Here is a 22506-nt window from a genome sequence, read left to right on the forward strand (position 1 = left end):
CTTGAACGGAAATTCACTATTTAGAGGAATAATATTGGCGGCTCTTAGTACTTATCTTCAATGGAGCTTTCCTTTTCTCCATTTCCAGTTCATGATTTCTAAGTGCAGACTGAAGTATTACTAATGTCAAAAACATGGCGATATCATAATTATATCTCATCCCGTTTCTGATACTCCGATGACCCTCAGTTATGTTCATTATGCCTCCTAATTTCACCAGCATATTCCAACTGTATATCAGATTTCCTCAACATCCGCCTACTCCCCCTACCAGCCATCTGAATGTAAATAAGTTTTCCAGAGCTGAACTTTGATGTATCCACACTCTGCAATGTGAAAAAATTGCCTTTCTGTGCAGACCTTTGAGTATTGTTTTAACCAGTTTCTTATCTATCCATCCACAGTGCTACCTTACAGTCCATGATTTCCAATTTAGGTAGAGATCTCCCATATGGCGCAATATCAGATGCTTTGCTGAAATCTAAACAGACTAAACTGACTGCATTGCCCTTGTCCAGAAAACCAATTATCTTTTCCAGATTACTTTGACATATTCTACCTTTCATGGACCCATGCTATGTTTCTTCTTGTTTGACCCCTTCTTCCTGTCTTGTATCATTCTTTCCTTCCATATTTCTTCTGGGAGTTTCAGTTACGCTGATTTAAAAAACAAAGCAAAACCTGCGGTTAACACACTGACAGCTCAATGCCAAACACATTTATTTGAAATGAAATCAAATTTCTTTGAATGCAGCTAGGCATATTTAACAGATCCGTAGGACTGAAGCTATAGTCTAGGAATGACTAATACCATAGGAACTAATAGATAATAATAATAATTTATTATTTATACCCCGCCTGTCAGGGGTTCAGGGACAGAGGCACAGGTGAGGGGGGAGACGGAGAGCGATGGGGAAGAATCCCAGGACTGTGAGGAAGAGGAGGACAATGACTTGAGGTCTTTCATGAGTCTCTCAAGTGAATCGGAGGATTCCCAGAAGGGGGCGCCCCTAGTCAGGCCAAGGGGGTTCACAGGGGGGACATGCCAGAGGCAGGGAAGCAGCAGGGAAACCCCGAGTGGGAGTGGGAGATCGGGGCCGGCTTCCCAGCAGGAACGAAGTGAAGAGAGTGGAGTTCCCAGTGTGACACACGGAGCAGAGCAGGAAGGAGACAGGGGAAGGAGATCGGGGCAGAATGTCCTGCCGGAAGAGGCGGAGAGTAGTACAGGGAGTAGTGTAAGTGTCAAGAGGAAGGTCAGGGGTAGCGAACGCGCGCCAAGTTCAAATGTGGAGGCGCGCGGAAATGGAGAGAGCCCGGAGGAGGAGCCTGGCCCCAAAGCACGAAGGAGGGGGGAACAGGCATCTGAGGAATCCGCTTCAGGAGAGAGCAGGAGAGAAGGGACCCAGGGGGGCAGAAAGACCCTGCGGAAAAGGAAAGACAGGAAGAGGTGGACTAGCACAAGCCTCTTAAGCTGGTGTAGGGGCGGGACCGATTCAGAGGGGACTTAAAACGTCTAGGCTAAGAGACGCGGGGCTGCGCGCCTCGGTTGTGAAAGCAATAATGAACTGCAATAAACATCCTTGTATATAAGAAGAACCTGGCGTTGGTCTTTTGTGAGCTGAGACCTGAGGCAGCTCTGACACCGCCCATCTGGCTGAGTTTCCCCAGCCACTCTGGGCGGCTCCCAATCAGTGTTAAAAACAGTACAGCGTTACATATTAAAAACTTCCCTGAACAGGGCTGCCTTAAGATGTCTTCTGAATGTCAGGTAATTATTTATCTCTTTGACATCTGATGGGAGGGCGTTCCACAGGGCGGGCGCCACTACCGAGAAGGCCCTCTGTCTGGTTCCCTGTAGCCTCACTTCTCGCAATGAGGGAACCGCCAGAAGGCCCTCGGCGCTGGATCTCAGTGTCTGGGCTGAACGATGGGGGTGGAGACGCTCCTTCAGGTATACAGGACCGAGGCCGTTTAGGGCTTTAAAGGTCAGCACCAACACTTTGAATCGTACTCGGAAACGTACTGGGAGCCAATGCAGATCTCCCAGTCACCAGTCTAGCTGCCGCATTCTGGATTAATTGCAGTTTCCGGGTCACCTTCAAAGGTAGCCCACGTAGAGCGCGTTGCAGTAGTTCAAGCGTGAGATAACTAGAGCATGCACCACTCTGGCGAGACAGTTCGCGGGCAGGTAGGGTCTTAGCCTGCGTACCAGGTGGAGCTGGTAGACAGCTGCCCTGGATACAGAGTTAACCTACGCCTCCATGGACAGCTGTGAGTCCAAAATGACTCCCAGGCTGCGCACCTGGTCCTTCAGGGGCACAGTTACCCCATTCAAGACCAGGGAATCCCCCACACCAACCCGCTCCCTGCCCCCCAAAAACAGTACTTCTGTCTTGTCAGGATTCAACTGTAAAAACTTTGAAAGAAGTTTTAACAATTTATTCTACATTCTTATATGACTTACAGGAATCTTAATAAACAGATAATCAAAAGGGGGTGAGCGGGTTAAATAAAATGCTCAGGGTAGTATGAACCCCAAATAGCACACAAACTGCCTCATGGGTCAAATGTTGGCTGCCCTGAACCTAGTTCAGCTGTGCATGGACTGAAGAGTTTGTTTGATTTGAGTCTGGCCTCTGCTTATTAAAGTGACAATTACATGATGTAGGCATAACTTCATAATCTAATTTGCTGTAGTACATAGTTATCTTAAAGGCTTAAGGGGAGGGGAAGTTGATTTACTGTTGTCATGAAGCAGCTGTGTATATTTAGCATGGTTTCTAGTTAGTCACACTAAAGTCTTTTTTTGTAATAAAAAAAAGAATAGCAGACATAGAACTGCATGAATTCAGAGTATGCAGTGTGTAAAAATACATTTCAAGAGACAACGAAATGGTTAGGAGCTCTCTTAAAATAGCTGGAAGCAGCACAGGAAGCAAAATATGATGTAATGCTCATTCCGTGGGCAGTCACAGAAACTGACATGATTAATTTCTGCTCACCCTCTCTTCTTCCTTTCCTAAGTGCTGGTGGCAGTTGCTAATAAACATAGTCAGGATTTCATCCTGCTGCTGGTGACTGAACCAACTTAGTATGTCTGCATTCAAAACCATTTCAATGAGAAACACTAAACATCATTACTTCAATTCACTGGGTGTGAATTTCTGGAATGAGTGCAAGCATGTGCAGCTCATTTTGCTTGATTTGCTCATCCCACCCCCTCCCCACCCCCTGCTCACATGCCAATAAATAAGTGGTGCCAGCTGGTTTTTACAGGTGCAGCCCTTTGAGTTTCTGCAGATGAATGCTGTGATTTCAGGAAGACAGGTATAAAAGCTGCAGGATGTAGCTCATGGAGGCAATTTAGTGTATATAAAGGAGTAGTGACTTGCAAAAATGCCTTATTTTTAGAAAAATATTAACTCGATTGCTTGCCTAATTGCTTTCCATCATTTATATGCAACTGCTGTTCTTCAGACTAGCAAAGAATAAAACCATACCCTAGCCTTATGGGCAGTTGCTTATCCCAAGAGGTATTCTAACAGACTCAGCTTTCCTTTCACAAACATCTATTTATCTCATCTCACCTGTTTTACTTAACTTTATGAGCATCAGTAGAATCTTAATAGAGTCTGGCATACTGATATGAATCCGGACTGTCCCTGAAGGGCTCATTCCATTTACAGAAGGGACTGAAACACCCAGCGGCAGGAGGGCAGGTGATTTTTACTTATTTACACTTCCCAATGCAACTTTTCAAACCATCTCCTACATTGTTCTGAAAGGTCTCCTAACCTTCCAGAGCAGCTTGTTAAGGAAAGGAGGAATTGGCAATCAACCCTTCCCCGTAGCAGGACCATCCGTGTGCAGAGTTCCACACAAATACTCTACATCCAACCCAATGTGTCTTAATATTTCAAAACTTTTTTTCTGTACTGGGGTGTGTTGCATTTATAAACAATATTCACTGAGAAAGGTCAGCTAAATTATGTCCCAATGATTCATGTGATTTTAGGGTTGGACTTAACCTAAAGGTAATTACGATTCAAAAGGAGGAGACATTTCAGAAACATAAGCCATTTATACCTCAGAGACCTGCTTCTAATGAAATATCTGACTCATTGTGTTGGTGAGGTAACCCTCAAGCACATCAAATCCACAGCGGTTGTTCCATCTACGATATAATGGCAGAAGCCAGGAATCAAACCCACATGTAGCTTAGATTTGAAATTCCTTTTTCTTTTGAACACTCACATTTAATTCAGCTTCCTGAAATACCACTTTAACCAAACAGTCTGAACAGATTAGCCCATATATTAGAATAATGCAATATATGACATTCTCAAGCAATGTAAAGCAATAGGGCAGAGGGGTATAAACATTTATCATGCAAGAAGTGCCTTCAGAATCAGATTAGTTTCATAATACTAGCAAAACCTTTTTCATTTATTTATGCATTAGAAGGCAAACATATGTGGCTTGTCATTATTATTATTATTCTGTACTAGAATACTGCTTTCTTGTTTTTCTTTAATTCCAGATCAACTGAAACATATACTATTATTAGCACACTAGTGGACAGTTCCCCAGGCTATATAATTCGTGAAGTCTGAAACATGCAGAAGGGAATCTCTTCCTTAGACAATTGTTTCTAAAGACTGTTGTGAGGTGGCCTTAAAAATATTTATTTTACAATATTGTGATCAGAAGGCTTTCTTACTGAAGAAAGTACTATATAATACACGGGGTTTATCTCCAGTTTCAAAAGTAGTGTATGGCAGGCTCATACAGTTTACAATTATCATTATACTTGTACAAATGGACAGTGGGTTTTACATATTATTTCAATAGTTTTGTGAAAGCACTAAATTCTTAAAATTGGAACAAGTATGGCCTTTTGTATTCAGCACTGAGTTGTTCTCTGCAGCAAACTGAAAGTTATCACTGGGATTTTGTAATCTACAATGTACAAGTGGATCCCCCTCCTGTGTGACCTAATCAAATGCACTTCATACAGATATTTGTGTGTATCAAATGCCAAGAGACCATGAATTCATATACTAACTGAGAAAGTGAACTTAAGGTTTTGAAAAAAGTCAATTTAGTTTTTCAACATTAACCCCTACTTTTTTCTTTATAATTTGAAGAACTGCATTTCCAATTTATGTTGTGCTTGTCTCTGTCCTTCTAACTGCAGGAGTTATGTTTCTAGATTTTATATGCTGAAGGTGACAGTAGACCAAGAATTTACTAGGTTTCCCCCCTTTATTCCAGTAACTTTGCTTCTGATAGGTTGATGACTCAGGGGTCAGCAAACTTTTTCAGCAGGGGGGCTGGTCCACTGTCCCTCAGACCTTGGGGGGGGCAGACTATATTTTGAAGAAGAAAAATGAACAAATTCATATGCCCCACAAATAACCCAGAGATGCATTTTAAATAAAATGACACATTCTACTCATGTAAAAACACGCTGATTCCTGGACCATCCGCAGGCCGGATTTAGAAGGCGATTGGGCCGGATCTGGCCCCTGGGCCTTAGTTTGTCTACCCATGGTTAATGTAAATTCTGTTGTTGCTGCTATATAGGTTTTTTTGTGGGGGGAGGGGTGGGCTTATATTTTGCAGTGGACAGGACTGGGATGAACTTCATGTAGCATTAAAGAGTTATTTTCCCATTTTTCCCTAGCAGCATCCTTGGAAGAGATTGAACCTTGATTAATTTGAAAAAAGAAAGTCAACCAGTTCTGTGTGCATTTGTGTATTGAAGCCCTGATCATTCAAATGTGATGAATTGAGCTGCCTCTTTGACATGGAAGGAACAGACACGCCCAGTTGTATTTTTGGAAAAAAAACTGCTGTGTTGTCTGAATTGGCTATTTTGTCAATTTTGCAAGCAACCTTCATACAGATCAAAGTCTTGGATATCTGAAAATACTGTAATCTGGCCTAAAACAATTTTGGTTACAGTAGAGAGAAATGTATAGCCTTACTCACTAGAGTACAGTGGTACCTCGGGTTACATACGCTTCAGGTTACATACGCGAGGTACCACTGTATTTAATATCTATGACTTGTACTTTTGTAATATTGGCAAACTAGTCTGTGATGCTGCATGCAGAAGAAAGGTATTACAGTCCAAAACATTATTTAGGATAAAATAAAAATCTCCCGTTACGATTAAATGGTCATAGGACAGCACCTGTAGATGTTGAAAATAGTCGTGAAATTGTGATCGGAAGTCTACATTGGGGTCATAAATATTTATGATTGCTAATTTTTACCCAGCAGTGTAATATAAAATGACCTTCTGGGTCCATGATTTCCTTCTCTAGTTGCAAAGTTTAAGATTTGCAAAGCAGGATAACTACCCCTTTGGCTTTTTTTGAGAGAGATCGCAGTCATAAGCCTCACTTACTCAGCACTCGCATAATGTATGCCTGCCTGTTTTAGGAATGTGGCTGTCTTCACTGAGGACAATTTCTGCTCTCAATTTTTTAAACCTGTGGTTAACACTAGTTTGTATTTAACGAGGTGCCCCAGGAAATTCATGGAAATTGGAGAGGTAGGCATAGCAGTATTCTCTGAAAATTAGTGTACTGGGGGAGTACAAGAGAGAGATGAGCCCCATCAATTTCAGGATTCACTATTCGTTTTTAGGCCCGAGAAGGCTAATTCTTATGTAAAAATTTGCAGAGGTGGAGGCAATGGGAATAGAAAACTAGGTAATATTCTTCACATATCAGAAGAAACAAAAATGTTAAGACATTAGCAGCACTATCTGTAACATGTTATCCCGGTCAGATCTAAAAAAAAAATTGGGAAGGAGAACAGTTGATAAATTATCTTTAAAAAGGGAGGGAGTAATAATAATAATAAAGAAAGATTAAACTATTCAGATTATAGGAGTGGGACTTGCTTCTTGCCTTGAAACACAAATTTCCTAATGTTCTTCCAGGGAAGGAGCACCAATCCATCCAATATTACAATGGGAGAGGTTGTTCCAGCCTGCCAACAAACTTGGCCCCAAACTTGGCCATGCCAAGCTATCAAAAGTGAGAGGCTATGGGGAACCAAAGCTGAAATGTGCCTATTCAACATCATTACAGCAGGAAGGGAGCATAGCTGTTAACTTTTTCCTGTTCTTGCGAGGAATTATTCGGAATAAGGGACAGCTATGGAAGGGAGGGAGGAAAAGGGAACCATCCTGGGGCCTTTACATTATATTACATTATATTAGTTTAACATTGCACACACCTACAAAGACCAACTCTGAAATAATCACAGTCCTATTCCAGTTAATATCCATTTCACATATAACAACTAGGACAAAAGTGAGTTGGGGTTGGTACAGTGTGTGTGTGGTGAAAGGGAGAAATGAGTTTTATAAAATGATATTTCTCATGGGCCATACCTAGTAAACTCTAAGCCTGTTGTGCAGATCAAGCAAGCACTGGTGGTATGATGAAAGTGAAAAGGGGTATTATGACCCCTTATGACCTCTGTGGGCCTGACGTCTCGGGAAGTGTGCTGTCTCCCCGGGGCTAAGATCCAAGATGTAACTGAACGACTGCAAGGAATCATAAAACCCACTGACAAATACCCCTTCCTCTTGGTTCATGTGGGAACCAATGACACTGCAAGCAATAGCCTCCAGAAGATCAAAAGAGACTACGAGGCTCTGGGCAGGAAATTGAAGCAATTAAATGCACAAATTGTCATCTCATCTGTCCTCCCAGTTGAACGACGTGGCCCAGGGAGAGAGGGAAAAATAGTGGAAGTGAACAGCTGGCTTCGCAAATGGTGTAAACAGGAACGGTTTGGATTCTTAGATCACGGACTGCAGTTTCTTGAAAATGGACTTCTGGCAAGCGATGGGCTGCACCTCACAACGGTTGGGAGAAATGTTTTTGCCAAAAATCTCAGAAACCTCATCAGGAGGGCTTTAAACTGACTAATGTGGGGGAGGGAGACAGTGCTCCTGAAGGTAGGAGTCTATCAATTGATGAAGATGATCATCCAAATGTCATAGACCAAATGGAGCAAACAGCATGCAGACCTAGTGGTGGGAGGAAAAAATCCTTAAATAAGAGACACGGGGGAATGATTAATGGACTTCAATGTCTGTACACTAATGCGCAAAGCATGGGAAATAAACAAGATGAGCTTGAGCTCTTGGTACAGCAAACTAAATATGACATAATAGGCATCACTGAAACCTGGTGGGATAAGTCCCACGATTGGAATGTAATAATGGGGGGGATACAATCTATTTCGGAGAAACAGACCAGACAAGAAAGGAGGAGGAGTGGCGTTATATGTCAGGGATGTATATACCTGTGAAGAGATCCAAGATTTAGAACCTCAAAGCCAAAGTGAGAGCATTTGGGTCAAAATTAAGGGAGAGAAGAATAACAGAGACCTCATTGTGGGAGTTTACTATAGATCCCCAAGCCAAACGGAGGACATAGATGATGCCTTCCTGGAACAGATGGCCAAGCATGCAAAAGGAAGGGAGATAGTAGTAATGGGGGACTTCAATTACCCGGATATTTGTTGGATGTCAAACTCAGCCAAGAGCATAAGGTCAAACAGATTCCTCACTGGCCTTGCAGACAACTTCATTGTCCAGAAAGTGGGAGAAGCAACAAGAGGAACAGCCATTTTAGATCTGGTCCTAACCAATGTTGATGACCTGGTTAGTGGGGTAGAAGTGGAAGGATCATTAGGCGCGAGTGATCATGCTCTTCTGAAGTTTACTATACAGCGGAAAGGAGCAGCCAAGCATTCTAGGACTCAATTTCTTGACTTTAAGAAAGCCGACTTCATAAAACTTAGGGAAGTGCTGGGTGAGATCCCATGGACAGTAATACTAAAAGGAAAGGGAGTTCATGATGGCTGGGAGTTTGTTAAGAGGGAGATAGTAAAAGCACATCTTCAGGCAATACCAATGAGACGGAAACATGGAAGGTGCCTAAAGAAGCCAGGGTGGCTATCTAAAGAACTTTTAACTGAGTTAAGATTAAAAAAGGATGTGTACAAAAAATGGAAAAGGGGGAAACCACCAAAGAGGAATTCAAACAAATAGCCAGCACATGTAGACACAAAGTCAGAAAAGCTAAAGCACAAAATGAACTCAGGCTTGCTAGAGAGGTTAAAAGCAACAAAAAAGGCTTTTATGGGTATGTTCGTAGCAAAAGGAAGAACAAAGAAACAGTGGGGTCACTCAGAGGAGAAGATGGTGAAATGCAAACAGGGGACACAGAAAGGGCTGAACTCCTCAATGCCTTCTTTGCCTCAGTCTTCTCTGATAAAGAAAACAATGCCCGACCTGAAGAATTTGGAGCAAATGATTCAGCAAAGGAAACACAGCCCAGAATAACTAAGGAGATAGTACAAGAATACTTGGCTAGTTTAGATGTATTCAAGTCTCCAGGGCCAGATGAACTGCATCCAAGAGTATTAAAAGAACTGGCAGATGTGATCTCAGAACCACTGGCAGTCATCTTTGAGAATTCCTGGAGAACAGGCGAAGTCCCGGCAGACTGGAGGAGGGCAAATGTTGTCCCTATTTTCAAAAAGGGGGAAAGAGAGGACCCAAATAATTACCGCCCAGTCAGTCTGACATCAATACCAGGGAAGATTCTGAAGCAGATCATTAAGCAAACAGTCTGTGAGCACCTAGAAAGGAATGCTGTGATCACCAATAGTCAGCATGGATTTCTGAAAAATAAGTCATGTCAGACTAACCTGATCTCGTTTTTTGACAGAATTACAAGCCTGGTAGATGAAGGGAATGCAGTGGATGTAGCCTACCTTGATTTCAGCAAGGCATTTGACAAGGTGCCCCATGATATTCTTGTAAAGAAGCTGGTAAAATGCGGTCTTGACTATGCTACCACTCAGTGGATTTGTAACTGGCTGACTGACCGAACCCAAAGGGTGCTCATCAATGGTTCCTCTTCATCCTGGAGAAGAGTGACTAGTGGGGTGCCACAGGGTTCTGTCTTGGGCCCGGTCTTATTCAACATCTTTATCAACGACTTGGATGATGGACTCAAGGGCATCCTGATCAAATTTGCAGATGACACCAAACTGGGAGGGGTGGCTAACACCCCAGAGGACAGGATCACACTTCAAAACGACCTTGACAGATTAGAGAACTGGGCCAAAACAAACAAGATGAACTTTAACAGGGAGAAATGTAAAGTATTGCACTTGGGCAAAAAAAATGAGAGGCACAAATACAAGATGGGTGACACCTGGCTTGAGAGCAGTACATGTGAAAAGGATCTAGGAGTCTTGGTTGACCACAAACTTGACATGAGCCAACAGTGTGACGCGGCAGCTAAAAAAGCCAATGCAATTCTGGGCTGCATCAATAGAAGTATAGCATCTAGATCAAGGGAAGTAATAGTGCCACTGTATTCTGCTCTGGTCAGACCTCACCTGGAGTACTGTGTCCAGTTCTGGGCACCACAGTTCAAGAAGGACACTGACAAACTGGAACGTGTCCAGAGGAGGGCAACCAAAATGGTCAAAGGCCTGGAAACGATGCCTTATGAGGAACGGCTAAGGGAGCTGGGCATGTTTAGCCTGGAGAAGAGGAGGTTAAGGGGTGATATGATAGCCATGTTCAAATATATAAAAGGATGTCACATAGAGGAGGGAGAAAGGTTGTTTTCTGCTGCTCCAGAGAAGCGGACACGGAGCAATGGATCCAAACTACAAGAAAGAAGATTCCACCTAAAGATTAGGAAGAACTTCCTGACAGTAAGAGCTGTTCGACAGTGGAATTTGCTGCCAAGGAGTGTGGTGGAGTCTCCTACTTTGGAGGTCTTTAAGCAGAGACTTGACAACCATATGTCAGGAGTGCTCTGATGGTGTTTCCTGCTTGGCAGGGGGTTGGACTCGATGGCCCTTTTGGTCTCTTCCAACTCTATGATTCTATGATTCTATGACCAGCAGCCACCGCCACCCCACAAATTCTTATGTTATAAGTGAATCGAAGGAACTGAAAAAGGAATGAAGATATTGTGCGAGGTGTGGAGGGGGCAGGATGGAGAAAGCGTAAAGGGAATTCCAACAAAAGAGAGTTAAAATGTTATGGCAGGAGAGGCTGTCTGTTCAGCCTTTGTCCCAAGAGATAACATCAAGCCATATGTTTGAAGGAAATTAGCATGGTGTATTTCACATCACTCTTCAGCTGGGTGTTGCGTAAGGAAGTCCTCGACTGATGCCTCATTGCGGAAGGTCCTTATGTGGCCTGCATGTCAAAGACAAAAGATTTCTGGATGTCAAATGTAAAAGCTTGTGTTTCTGTCTCTTGCCATCTGGCATACCTCTGAAAACAACTCTCAACCACCTTTTTGGGGTGGTTGGGGAATATCATAATGCACGCATTATTACAGTCAACCCAATGAAACATTCCCTTCTCTCTTGCATATTTGAGAATATCTTCCTTGGTGGGGAATTGGAGGAATTTTACAGCAAAGGCTATAGGAGTGGCCTCCTTCCTGTGTGTTGAGATAAAAAGATCTTGGAGCTCGATATCTTATTGAAGGGATAAATCCAAAACAGCATGCAATGGAGAGCCAATGAAATTTGTGGGGTTCCCAATAATTCCCAAATTGTTCTGGTGAGAGTTTGAGATTTTTCACAAGCAGCCTTGATATCAGCCTATAGGGCCTTGTATATTAATGATCTCTCTCCCCCAGTCCTTTGTGCCAGCCTTGTTTCACCTACTCTCCCAAATGGTTGTTTAGTGTAGCCACTGAGATCTGTAGCACATCCACTGATTTTTTAATATGGTTTTTAAATCTGCTGCCATGTTTTTTTTAAAAGTGCAGAAGAAAACCCTCCTTTGCTTCTTCTGAAGCAGAGTTGGGGGAATTGTGCTCTTAGGCCCTGGTGGGGAGGCAGTCTTAGGCCCTTGGGGAACTGCAGAATTATGGCCCATTAGCACAGTTAATGAAGGAGATTAAGGTGTGAATGCCACCCATCTGCCTTCAGTGAGGTTCACAAGGATTCAAAACAGGTACATTTGCTTTTAGGCACCGAGAAACACAGCTTGAAAAGGCAGCTCATCTAGGCATGTCTGATCCCATCTCCATCTTAGCAGGAAGTCTCTTGGCTGTCTGTCTCTCAGCTTGTGGTACTCTTTTGCTGTTCTTGTTCAGTAGAAATAATGGAATAAAAAATAAAGCAGAATCAAACTTTTGAGGGGCTGAATGTTTTCTTAAAGAACAACTTGGACAAGCTGACAAATCTGTCTACAATTTACTTTACAGGGTGAAGAAGGAGCTAAAGGAGAAAATGGCACCCCTGGTTTTCCCGGTGAGAAGGTGAGTTTCCTGCCTCTGACCTCACGAGTTGCAGTGATATAATTCAATTGGTGTTATTGAACTGTAAAAAAATAAATTTAGGACGTTTGGCAAAAGAGACTTATATTGTTGACATCCTGAGGACCAAAATAGTTTAATATATGTAAACTAACGCTGGTGTTTGTTACTATTTAAAAACACAGTAGAAGCTACTTTTAAAAAACCCCGACAAATCAGATTTTCCCACCTGTCTTGGGAGGCCGGGACCTTGTCAGCTACAAAAGCTGAGGCTGCTGAATAGACTCTTTCTTGTACCCTGCCTCTTAACGCGGGGGTGGCCCAGCCCATTTCACAACCTGAGGTGAAAAAAATCATTTACACACATAAATGATAAAACTTGTCATGGCCGACCAAAAAATGGGTCGAAAAGGGGTGAAATATGAGGTGATGAATAGTAAACCAGTTCATTGAATTCTTCGATAGATCAACCTGGAAAACACAGAATAATAAGAGTGAGCTAATGTGTAGTCCCTGCTTATCTATGCCATATTGCAATATACGTTGTAGGTATTTCTCATCTCTGTGTTGTTTCATTTGTACATTTAATAAAATCATGCCATACAGTGCAAAAATTATCTTGTTCTCTCTCTCTCCCCTTGCCACCTTGAAGGTGGCAACTGCTTATTTATGGCTCAACAGATCTTCTTCAGTATAAAAAGATCTCCCTGTCTTCCTAAAAAAAAATTACAGGCCTTTTCTATTTCATAATAAGTGACAGACAAATTGTCATCATATTAAAACTGAAGAGAGATTATATGGAATTTGGAATTGGCACTGTTAAAGCGCAAAGCCAATTGCTGTTACGTGAAGGAGGGAAAGGAATCTGATAAAATATGCAAGGCATGAATTGCTTGTATAACAGAATGTATTGAGTAGAAAGATTAGTCAAAATAAGTATTCAAAAACAAAAGTAGTGGAAAATTGTCTGTCTGACTCTGTATCTAGTCTGATAATGTTCGAAACTAACATTAGCAAGCACATACTCATACCCAGTCTTTAGACCTAGCTCATTCACTGTTTTCTGAAGAAAAGAAAACGGATCTGAAATTTCCCATTTTTTAAAATAAGTGTTAGTTTTAAGTATGTAATTATTTTAGTTTATTTGCACCACACTTTTCTAAATGCATAAAGTGGCTCTAAAAAATACCAAACCAACCACAATAATAAAAATTAAAATACTAAGATTTCTGTTTGTTCTCCCTTCTTCTCAGCACACCTTACTTTTTTTTCGTCTTTTTTTGAGGAGCCTGACCTGGCATGTATCACTGAAACCTGGGTGGTGAACAGGGTGGAGTTGGTCTCACCCAGCTGTGCCCACCTCAGCCAGCACACTGTTATAAGAAAAATACTGCTCCCTTTCCCTTATGGGGTATCTAAAAGTCCATATAGAATCCTTAAGTAGGTTCTCTGTCAGTAGGAGAAAATAACAGAGGCCAACCAGAGAATATTGAGAAGCAAAGCAGCTAGTAACCGTGTTCTTTATTAAACTGTTGCAGCAGGGTCCCCCAATCCCCCACGCAGGGAGGGACGAAAGGAACCCAGAACATTGGTGTGCAAGCTCTTATATAGACTTTTGAAATTGCCCAGCCTGTAGCTCAAGACCACCCCCAAAACATCATTCGTACATCACAGAAAGAGGTGGTCCCCAGCAGAAATGTGAGTGTGTTGCTTCTCTCCTGTCTGCCAGATGATGCCTTATCTGATTGCCTGGTAGCCTGGCCATTCCTTTGAGATGGTAAATACTTACTTCCTGAATCTCTTACGCATATTGCTAGTGTGCTCAGCTTAACAGATACTTGCCAGACCGTATTTACAGGGAGGTGTAAGCCCCTACAGTCCAAAGACAATTGGAAAGCTTTTCCCATTTCCTTCCTCCTCCCAGAGAAATATTTGAGGTCAATTTGGGAGAGTCAAATTGGCTTCAGGATTGTTCTCCTGTACTATTTCAGACACATGGTTTATATACTTATGTATGTGTTTGCCTTGTACATTTATAAACATTTATTTTTTATATATAGGACCTTAGAATTCCTATAACAACACCTCCCTAAAGCACACTTTTCCTGTCACCTCACACCTAGCTACCCTGGCAACCTTCTAAACCCCCAGTCTCCTTTCACACCTCAGGGTGTGGGGATGGACAGTTCTATTGCATTGTCAATGGCACTGTATTGTTTCTCAACAGACCTAGCTTGGCTAGGCAGTTTTGCCTAGGCTAGCTCAGGAATTTCTCTTTAGCTTGTATTTCTCCCTTCACATCCCAAATAATCGAAGTCCTGCCATTTATTAATTTCTAGGGTTTAGGGGGGTCCCCTTTCAAACTCATAACACCATTATTGTTCCATTCACAGAACCTTAGTCTTCACTATTTCAACAGCATCTGCCCCTTGCAGAGTGTGCATTTCCACAATATTATGTATTTATTGCAGACTCTTTTAATATATTCACTCTCTGTGAGGTAGAGAAAGCAAATAATTCATCAGGATTGAAATTGAAATGAATAAAACTGACACTTGCATACGGAGGTGACTTTTACAATCTGGGTTACTTTTGGACCTGAACAGTAATGTTTCATTTTTACAAAGTTAGTGTATCAGCCTTGCAAGGGCTGTGTAATGGATTGTGAAAACTGAGCTTGTTTCATTAAAAAGCTCTGAATTGGAATGCTTGGCTGTTTTGCCCCAGCGCTACACTCTTGTTTGACTCAAGACCAGTATGGTTAGTGTTAATGCAGTACTGGTTTGCCTTTAGGCCACCATACACATTCCTTTTATAGGAATAAACAAAGGTGTCTTAAATGTTATACATCTGAAATATGCACATGTCTATCATACAGGAAGTCATCAAGATCAACAACTATGTGTGCACATTTTGAGGCAAACCTGTATTTGCTCCCATATTATGTGTGAAATGGCCATTTGTGGTCACAAGTGTTTAAAGAACATTTTTTCAGTACTGACTTGGTTGTTAACAGCCTACTAGAACATTCTCAGGACTTTTAAGCTAAGTTACATTTGCTGAGACCACCTGGTAAGCAGTGTTACGTAAATAAAAACATTTCTTTCTTGATTTTTCACACATATTTGCTTCAAGATTTAGCTGTTTTAAATGCCTTGAAGCATTCATTATAGCAACAAGCATTGAGTAATCTTCAAAAAATAAAGACATGCAGAGAGGAAACAAAAAAGATGTCTTGGCAAGTCTACTTGTACACTGGCTCTTCTTTTCGTTTGCAAAACCTTTTAAGAGATTAATATTCTCTTAGAATGCAAAATATTTTCTAAGAGATGCAAAATATTCTAAGTGTACTCAGTTGCATATTTCTATGCAACTTTGATATGTCTTTTTCAAAATAGATAAATGCCCGTGGGAAATTGATGGTCATCTGGACACTCTAGGGCATGTTCTAGAGTGCTAGAACCTCTGGATTTCCATTTCAGACTGCAGCTCCTCATAAATCACTCTAAAGCAGTGTTTCCCAACCTTTTTTGGGCAAAGGCACACTTGTTTGATGAAAAAAATCTCGAGGCACACCACCATTACAGCCCCGTGACGTCAGCGCGCAGCGTCACGCCGGGAGGGACGCACGAAAGTGTAAGTTTCAATTTTTTCCCCTCCCCCTTGCCGGGGAACCTCCAAGCTTTGGGGGTGGGGGGGGAGGAGGCAGCAAAGCGAGGCAGGAAGGAGAGCGCGGCTTGGCTGGGTGAGCTTTGGCAGGGGCAGGGAATGAGAGCCGCGAGGCGGGCGCTGCGGACGGAGGCGCTGCCCGCCGAGCTCGCAGGCAGCCAGGCAGGCAGACGGCGAGAGCCCCGCGCTGGGTGGCCTCTCCTCGCCGCCGCCGCCCCGCCTCTCGCCGCCCGACTCACCCGCCTCCCTCCAGGCAACATCTCGCGGCACACCAGGCAACATCTCGCGGCACACTAGTGTGCCGCGGAACAGTGGTTGGGAAACACTGCTCTAAAGGACTCCTTGATTTTTTGGGAGAAGCTTTTCAGGGGACAGAATGCGCTCTAGCAGGAAGGAGAATAAGAAGCCTCTCAGCTTGGGTGAAAGCCTATAGATCCTTATATCATCTTGCTTAATTTATTAGCCCAGTTCACAAGCATCCCCGTAACACAATGACCCTGAATTAAATTTATGCAGAACAATAAAGGGCTTTGAATTTTTATTTTTTTTTACTGAAATGAAATAATGATATGCAAGAATAGTATGCAAAGATGAAGTCTCATCGAACAAGGAATATGGCCATATGTTCAAATTTAAACACTGAAAATGCCACGGGATGTAATTATCTACATCCTGAGATTTAGACACATTTTCACATTCAAGGCCAAGTAATGTGTATAGAATTGTTGATATATGACTTTCTGCTGTACAGTTTATTTTCTGTGTTTTTTTCTTACACCTGTTTTCTGATGCCACACTCTGAAGTACTCACTACTCTCTCACCGAAGCACTTCTTTGCTAGTTGTTTATCCTGTGGGATTCAGAACTGCATGCTTAAAACCAAAGAGCAGTCTAATTCCCACCACAATAGATTGTTTCAGTAGCATCTTTAGACCCTTTTGAAAGCTGTGAGTGAAAAAGAGGAAATGGTTTACCATGGTAAAATGCATTTTCTATTGTATGGCATGAAGCAATGCAACAAGACAGGGTAGGCAAAAGAGTAGTTAACAGCATGGACCTTTGTCTTCTGTAATGGTAATGTGAACCCATTGACCTTTTTGGTCACTGCCCAAAAAATATAATAGCAGCTGTGAGAAACTTTTATTTCAGGAATTTCTTCTGGAAGAGACAAAAATGAGACTGCAGAAATTCCCTCAAAATGTGGTCAACAGAAAGCCACATTGCCATTTGATGGTACTTTATAGGGTCACATGAGATTCTACCAAACAGTTGGATGCTGTTTTTGTTAAGCTAAGCAATAATCTCCAGGCAAGGTGTTTTTAAAAAAACCCAATTCCAAAGCATGACTCATTTGTGTCCTTGTTTCTTAAAAGTGGAATGCTCAGTTTTAGTGCTAATTGCTTACAGACATCTCCATTCTGAAAATTCACTAGTCTCAATTTTGTTAAATGAAGCAATCCAATCATATTCAGTGGTAGCACAGAAGCACCCACACCTTGCAACTGTTGGATATACACATTTCCTCACTTTCACCATGTAGGACACGTGTTTCCCTTGACAAGTTAGATGTTGAGTGACTTAAAAAAGGAGGGGGCAAGGATTGTATGGATGGTGGATCTGTATTTCTGGAAGGACCTCTCTGCATAGAGATCTATCACTCATTCCAACCCCCATCAATGATCCAGCATCAAGTTGTGTATCACCAGTGAGTCTTTGCTGATGTAACTACATCAGGGATGTCCAACAGGTCGATGGCAATCTACCGGTCGATCGCTGGGCTTTCCTGGACTATCACGTGATCCTGAGAGATGCCCACCCCACCCCCAAAGCTCAACAACTCTGATCAATTCGCCCCCCAAAAAGCTTAACAACTTTGGTCAATACAATGAGTAGATCACTGCCATGTTTGTTTGTTTTGCTTTGTTTTAGTGGGAGTAGATCACAGTCTCTGAACATCCCTGAACTACATCTATGTATTTCATACAGTGAATATAGAATGTTTATATTCTAGTATTGCCTGTGGTTGAATTTTTTGACATGCTAAACTGTGGTTAATGTGAACCGGATCGGGAACATATGAAAGCAGGAGGAGGCTAGACTTAGTCTTGTAACTCTAAACAATGATTTAGCATTATATTCAGCTGTAGCCATAGATTCTTGGGATGTTTCCAAGCTGCACAATCATATCACATATAAAATACATAATGGTTGTGCAGGTTCATAGGGCCTGCATGTAAATGCTGGGCTGCCAGATGTCCTTTGTGATAGCTTAGATAATTTGTAACTAACTGGGACTCTTCTGCATCTTGAAAAATATGCAGTGTGACCATATGGATAGTGAGGTGTGGACCAAAGTGTATCAAACACTGTCAAATTAAGCAAGCTTATCCACAGTTCCTTTTTGCCCTGTTCATTCCAGGCAGAGGTCTGTGCTTAATACACAGTGTCCAAGCATTTTTTGTTATTTTGCCCTGAGCTTTCCCTGTGAAACCCACTCTTTAAAGCTGAATGCAAATGAAAATCCAGGTTTCCCATGGATTGATGTTTGGCCCAACTGAGCTTTAAAGAGTGAGTTTTTGCAGGGAAAGGTCTGGGTGGGGTGGGGGTGGGGAGGCACTTGGACCTGCAGCTTTAAATTGTAGACTGTGCCTGGAAAGAGCAGAGGAAATGTAAGCCCAGAGTGCCCTAAATATTCTACAGCAGCCTTTTCTAAACTGGTAACTTCTTTATGTTTTGAACCACAACTCCCATCAGTCCCAAACATCAGGTCGGCAACAGGTTGGGGAAGGCTGCTCCATAGACACCATATTCTATATTATATATTGGGCAAATATGCTCACATTTCTATAAATACCCAGACTATTCTAGCCCTTAGTGTTACAGTTGGGTTAGAAAATATCACATTGTTCTATCTATATAAGTAAGATAGGATAATGGAAAACCTTGCTATCATTTCTTCATAATTCTACATAAAATGTTTCTAATTAGTAAGTTAGTTAATGGCTGATGGATAATCCAGTTTATCCCTGCTTCAGGGAGAAGATGGTCTGATTGGTGCTCCTGGTGCTCCTGGTGGTTTTGGTGAAAAGGTAGAACCGATTTATATCAATTTATTGCAGCTTTGTGTTTCTTATTTATCTCATTCTCTCATTCTATTCCTTCCTGTTTTTCAGAAGTAGCAAGAGTAGAATGTTGGGTTTGGCTGCAAAAATCCCTTGAACTCACTGAATAGCTGTATCAAAGTTCCCATGTTCTGATCAAACTCAGTGGGTTGCTGTGACAATAAAATGTTTCCTAAACTGCTTGATGGAAGGTCAAATATGATAAGTAGATGAATACACTGAAAGGTGGTCCAGAGATAGCAAGAAGGAAAACACAATGTTGGCTTCTTTCCAATCTAATGTTGTGTAAAAACATGGGTCCCATTGTTTGATACTAACCTGTAGAGTAATAGTGTTCTTTTAAGCACCAGTGGGAGCATAGAAATGTGCATTGAACATGACAAAATATGTTTTGTGTACATTTGGTAATTAAAAGGTCATGATTATTGTGCAGTACTTTATATCAGTGAATCTATTGATAGAAAAAAATTCATCTTTCCCAGATTTAGAGGGACTACCCAACTTCCGTATTGTGATTTTTCATAAGATGCATTCAAACACTGCTTCCAGAAACTATTCTTGAAACCACACAGCCTCTTTGTTCTAGTGTAATAGATATTGTACACACACCTTAATATCCAGCCTTATGCATTTACATTTTCTCGGCTGAGCTCTCTAGATAAGCAATATGTTCTACTTGCTGCAAGAACACATCATATCAATAAGACTGGGTGTGCTGTTAAAATATTAAAAATTTTCTTCACATTTGCCCAAGAAAACTTTATAATATATGTAGGCATTTTTGTTTAAAATATATAAAATTTTCTGGGTTTGCAACAGTTAAACAAACCTCTGTGTGTGCGCGCATCTTTTTATTGTCTCTGTTGCTTATACTATATAAGAACTTTTCCAGTTAACCCCTATTTTTTCAGATCTATCAATGAAGCATTGTTTTACAGGAAATAAGAGCTTGGGTGGCTATTTTGAATGACCATTTTCAAGCAAAAAGGCAGTAAAATGCCTGTCTCTCAGCTACTCCATTGCTAATAAAAAGTCTGCCGCTAGAAATAGCACTCAGTGTTTTATCTACCATGAATAGTAAAATGGTGGTCTTAGCTATTAAGTCAGATTGTTTATGTGCATGGCATTCATATGACTGTTGAGAACACAAGAAAAGGGAATAGGATCAGTGAAATAGTGAACTATTGGAGATTATAACCACCCAGAGGTACTTTAACAGGACGTAAGGTGGTAAGTTCTGTCTATACATCTCAAATATATAGGATCATAAGGAAGTGTGAAGGTTTGAAGGCCTCTTTTCAGTTTGTTAAATATAAAGATGGTCCAAGCTATTTTGATCAAACTTGCAATTGTCAGGTATGTCATGGGGATATTAGATTTGAAATGGTGAGTTATTCTATGCAAACCTTTATTGTTATATTTTTAGCTTCCCTGCTTTAATAAAAGGAAAGTGTTTCAGAACGTTAACATTATTATCAATAAAGGCGACACAGAAACTTCGAGGGATGAAGGTCCTTTGAGGCTTGGTTTTTGTATATTTAGAAGCCCCATCTCAATCATTGTTATGAGTCAAAATATATTCTGTAATTCTTTTAAGAAGTGAGTAATTAGCTTTCCCTCCTCTTACATAGAAACACAAAAGGGGAAATGTAAAGCAGTATCCATTGTTTCAATATGTTGAAATGGTTGTTTTAGAAGTTTTGCATGCTACTGACTTCTTACATTGCTCCCAAAACCAGGGTGAACATGGCTTGAAGGGTGACAAAGGTGAAGTTGGAGAAAAGGTAAATAATACTGATGTTATTTGATATTACTGTATATTGGCTTAATTATTTATAACTTCAGCTGAGACCCATTTCTCACTATTTCAGATGCAAAACTACTTTCTATAAAGATAATGGCCTAGTTCGCATGTCACATTAAACTATAGATTAAAGCCTGCTTCTCATTCCCATTTAAACCATACTTTGTTCAATGGCTTATTGTGAACTAGGCCACTGATAGAGCACTTCAGTGCAAGGCTTCTGCTGTTCAGTCTAGTAATAAGAAAACTGTTTTCAAAAATGTGACATTTACTGTTTGAATTGAATTTGTAACCATTGTTCATATTTCATCATAAACCTAGCCTTGACAAAACACTTGGTAACCAATGTTACAAGGTGCTGATGTTGCCAGCAGTAATTTATTGTATATTTGCACTTAGGACTGCCAGCTAACCCTTTTTCATAGAATCATGTACCAACTATAGCTGCAATCACTAGAGGAATCTCATGTCCATCATCAGATGTGATGCGTGGTGGACTCCATGTGATTTCCAACATTAGCTTCAAAAGAGATTCCTGCAATCTCACAATTCACAGTAGCCATGTGAACAGACATTATTGGTGGCTGCCAGTTTTATTTGTGTCTCCATCCCATCCTCACTGGGTTACAACCTTGCTAGTAGGTAGCTTCATGGACTCTTGGGACCGGCTGAGTGACTGAACTGGATTTGAGCAGGTGACATGTTTAGTGGTTATTTTTTAGAAGGCTTAGGTTGATGTAGCATAGGGAACAGGCCGAATACGACATCCTTCATTTTAAAGGCCCTCAGATGACAAAAAAGTTTGCTGTGTTGGCTTGGTGCATGTGGCACCTAGACTAGGACAGCTTTTATTTGCTTAGGATGTTACTATTGCAGATTAGCTTGAGCTGACATTTTTTCCTGCATGTGTAGGACCAGGGGACACTTTCCTGGGGTACAAATGCTGCTTGTAACTCTTCAAGTTTTAAAATTTGATCGAGACCTACAGACAGGTCCAGTGAGTGCACCTCTTTGAAACAGATCATTTTTGCATCTAAAAATGAAGTATGCAGCAGATTAAAAATAACTTTGACCATCTAGGAGTGCAAATGATATTGCAAAAAGAGAAAAGTTACTATCAACTTCCATTATTTCTAGCAGTTGTGAGATGGATAAAAGGGACATGCTTGGATGATATCTGAGCATGTTTTTATTTTTAAATAATTCTCAATTAACCTTTTAATGATTTTAAGTGGCTTCCCAGCAGCTGTGTCAAAGCATCCTTATGTCTTACAATTGTATTTTATTTGGACACCGGGTTGGGATGGCTGCAGCTGCTGCTGCCACTCTGGCTGCACTATTTGTGTTCAGTTTTCCTTCACTCTAATGCAGACTTTGAAAAAATGTGCAGTCACAAATGCTAATAGCTTTCTGGTTTTGGTCTTGATTCTAACAAGTGTTTTGTGGTTGTCCAAAATATTATAGGAATCTCTGAGTGCTTAAACAGATTTTGACATCCAGTAGTCCTTCAGTGCATAGATGCTGATAATAATCTATGGCATTGCAAAATATAATATTGTAATGGAATTGCCTC

At 41.3% G+C, this 22506-nt stretch overlaps 1 protein-coding gene across 9 annotated transcripts in view; it reads left to right on the plus strand.

Moving 5' to 3' along the window:
* Nucleotides 1-22506, plus strand: part of COL19A1 (collagen type XIX alpha 1 chain) — a 219116-nt gene that overhangs the window by 71897 nt on the left and 124713 nt on the right. For all 9 annotated transcript variants that reach the window (XM_081186914.1, XM_081186916.1, XM_081186915.1 and 6 more), the window contains exons 10-12: nt 12288-12341; nt 19043-19096; nt 20869-20913. In XM_081186914.1, coding sequence (XP_081043040.1) covers nt 12288-12341; nt 19043-19096; nt 20869-20913 — 153 coding nt within the window. The remainder of the gene's footprint in view (nt 1-12287; nt 12342-19042; nt 19097-20868; nt 20914-22506) is intronic.

Source organism: Podarcis bocagei (genome assembly GCF_964188305.1).
Source record: "Podarcis bocagei genome assembly, chromosome: 3".
Lineage (NCBI taxonomy): Eukaryota > Metazoa > Chordata > Lepidosauria > Squamata > Lacertidae > Podarcis > Podarcis bocagei.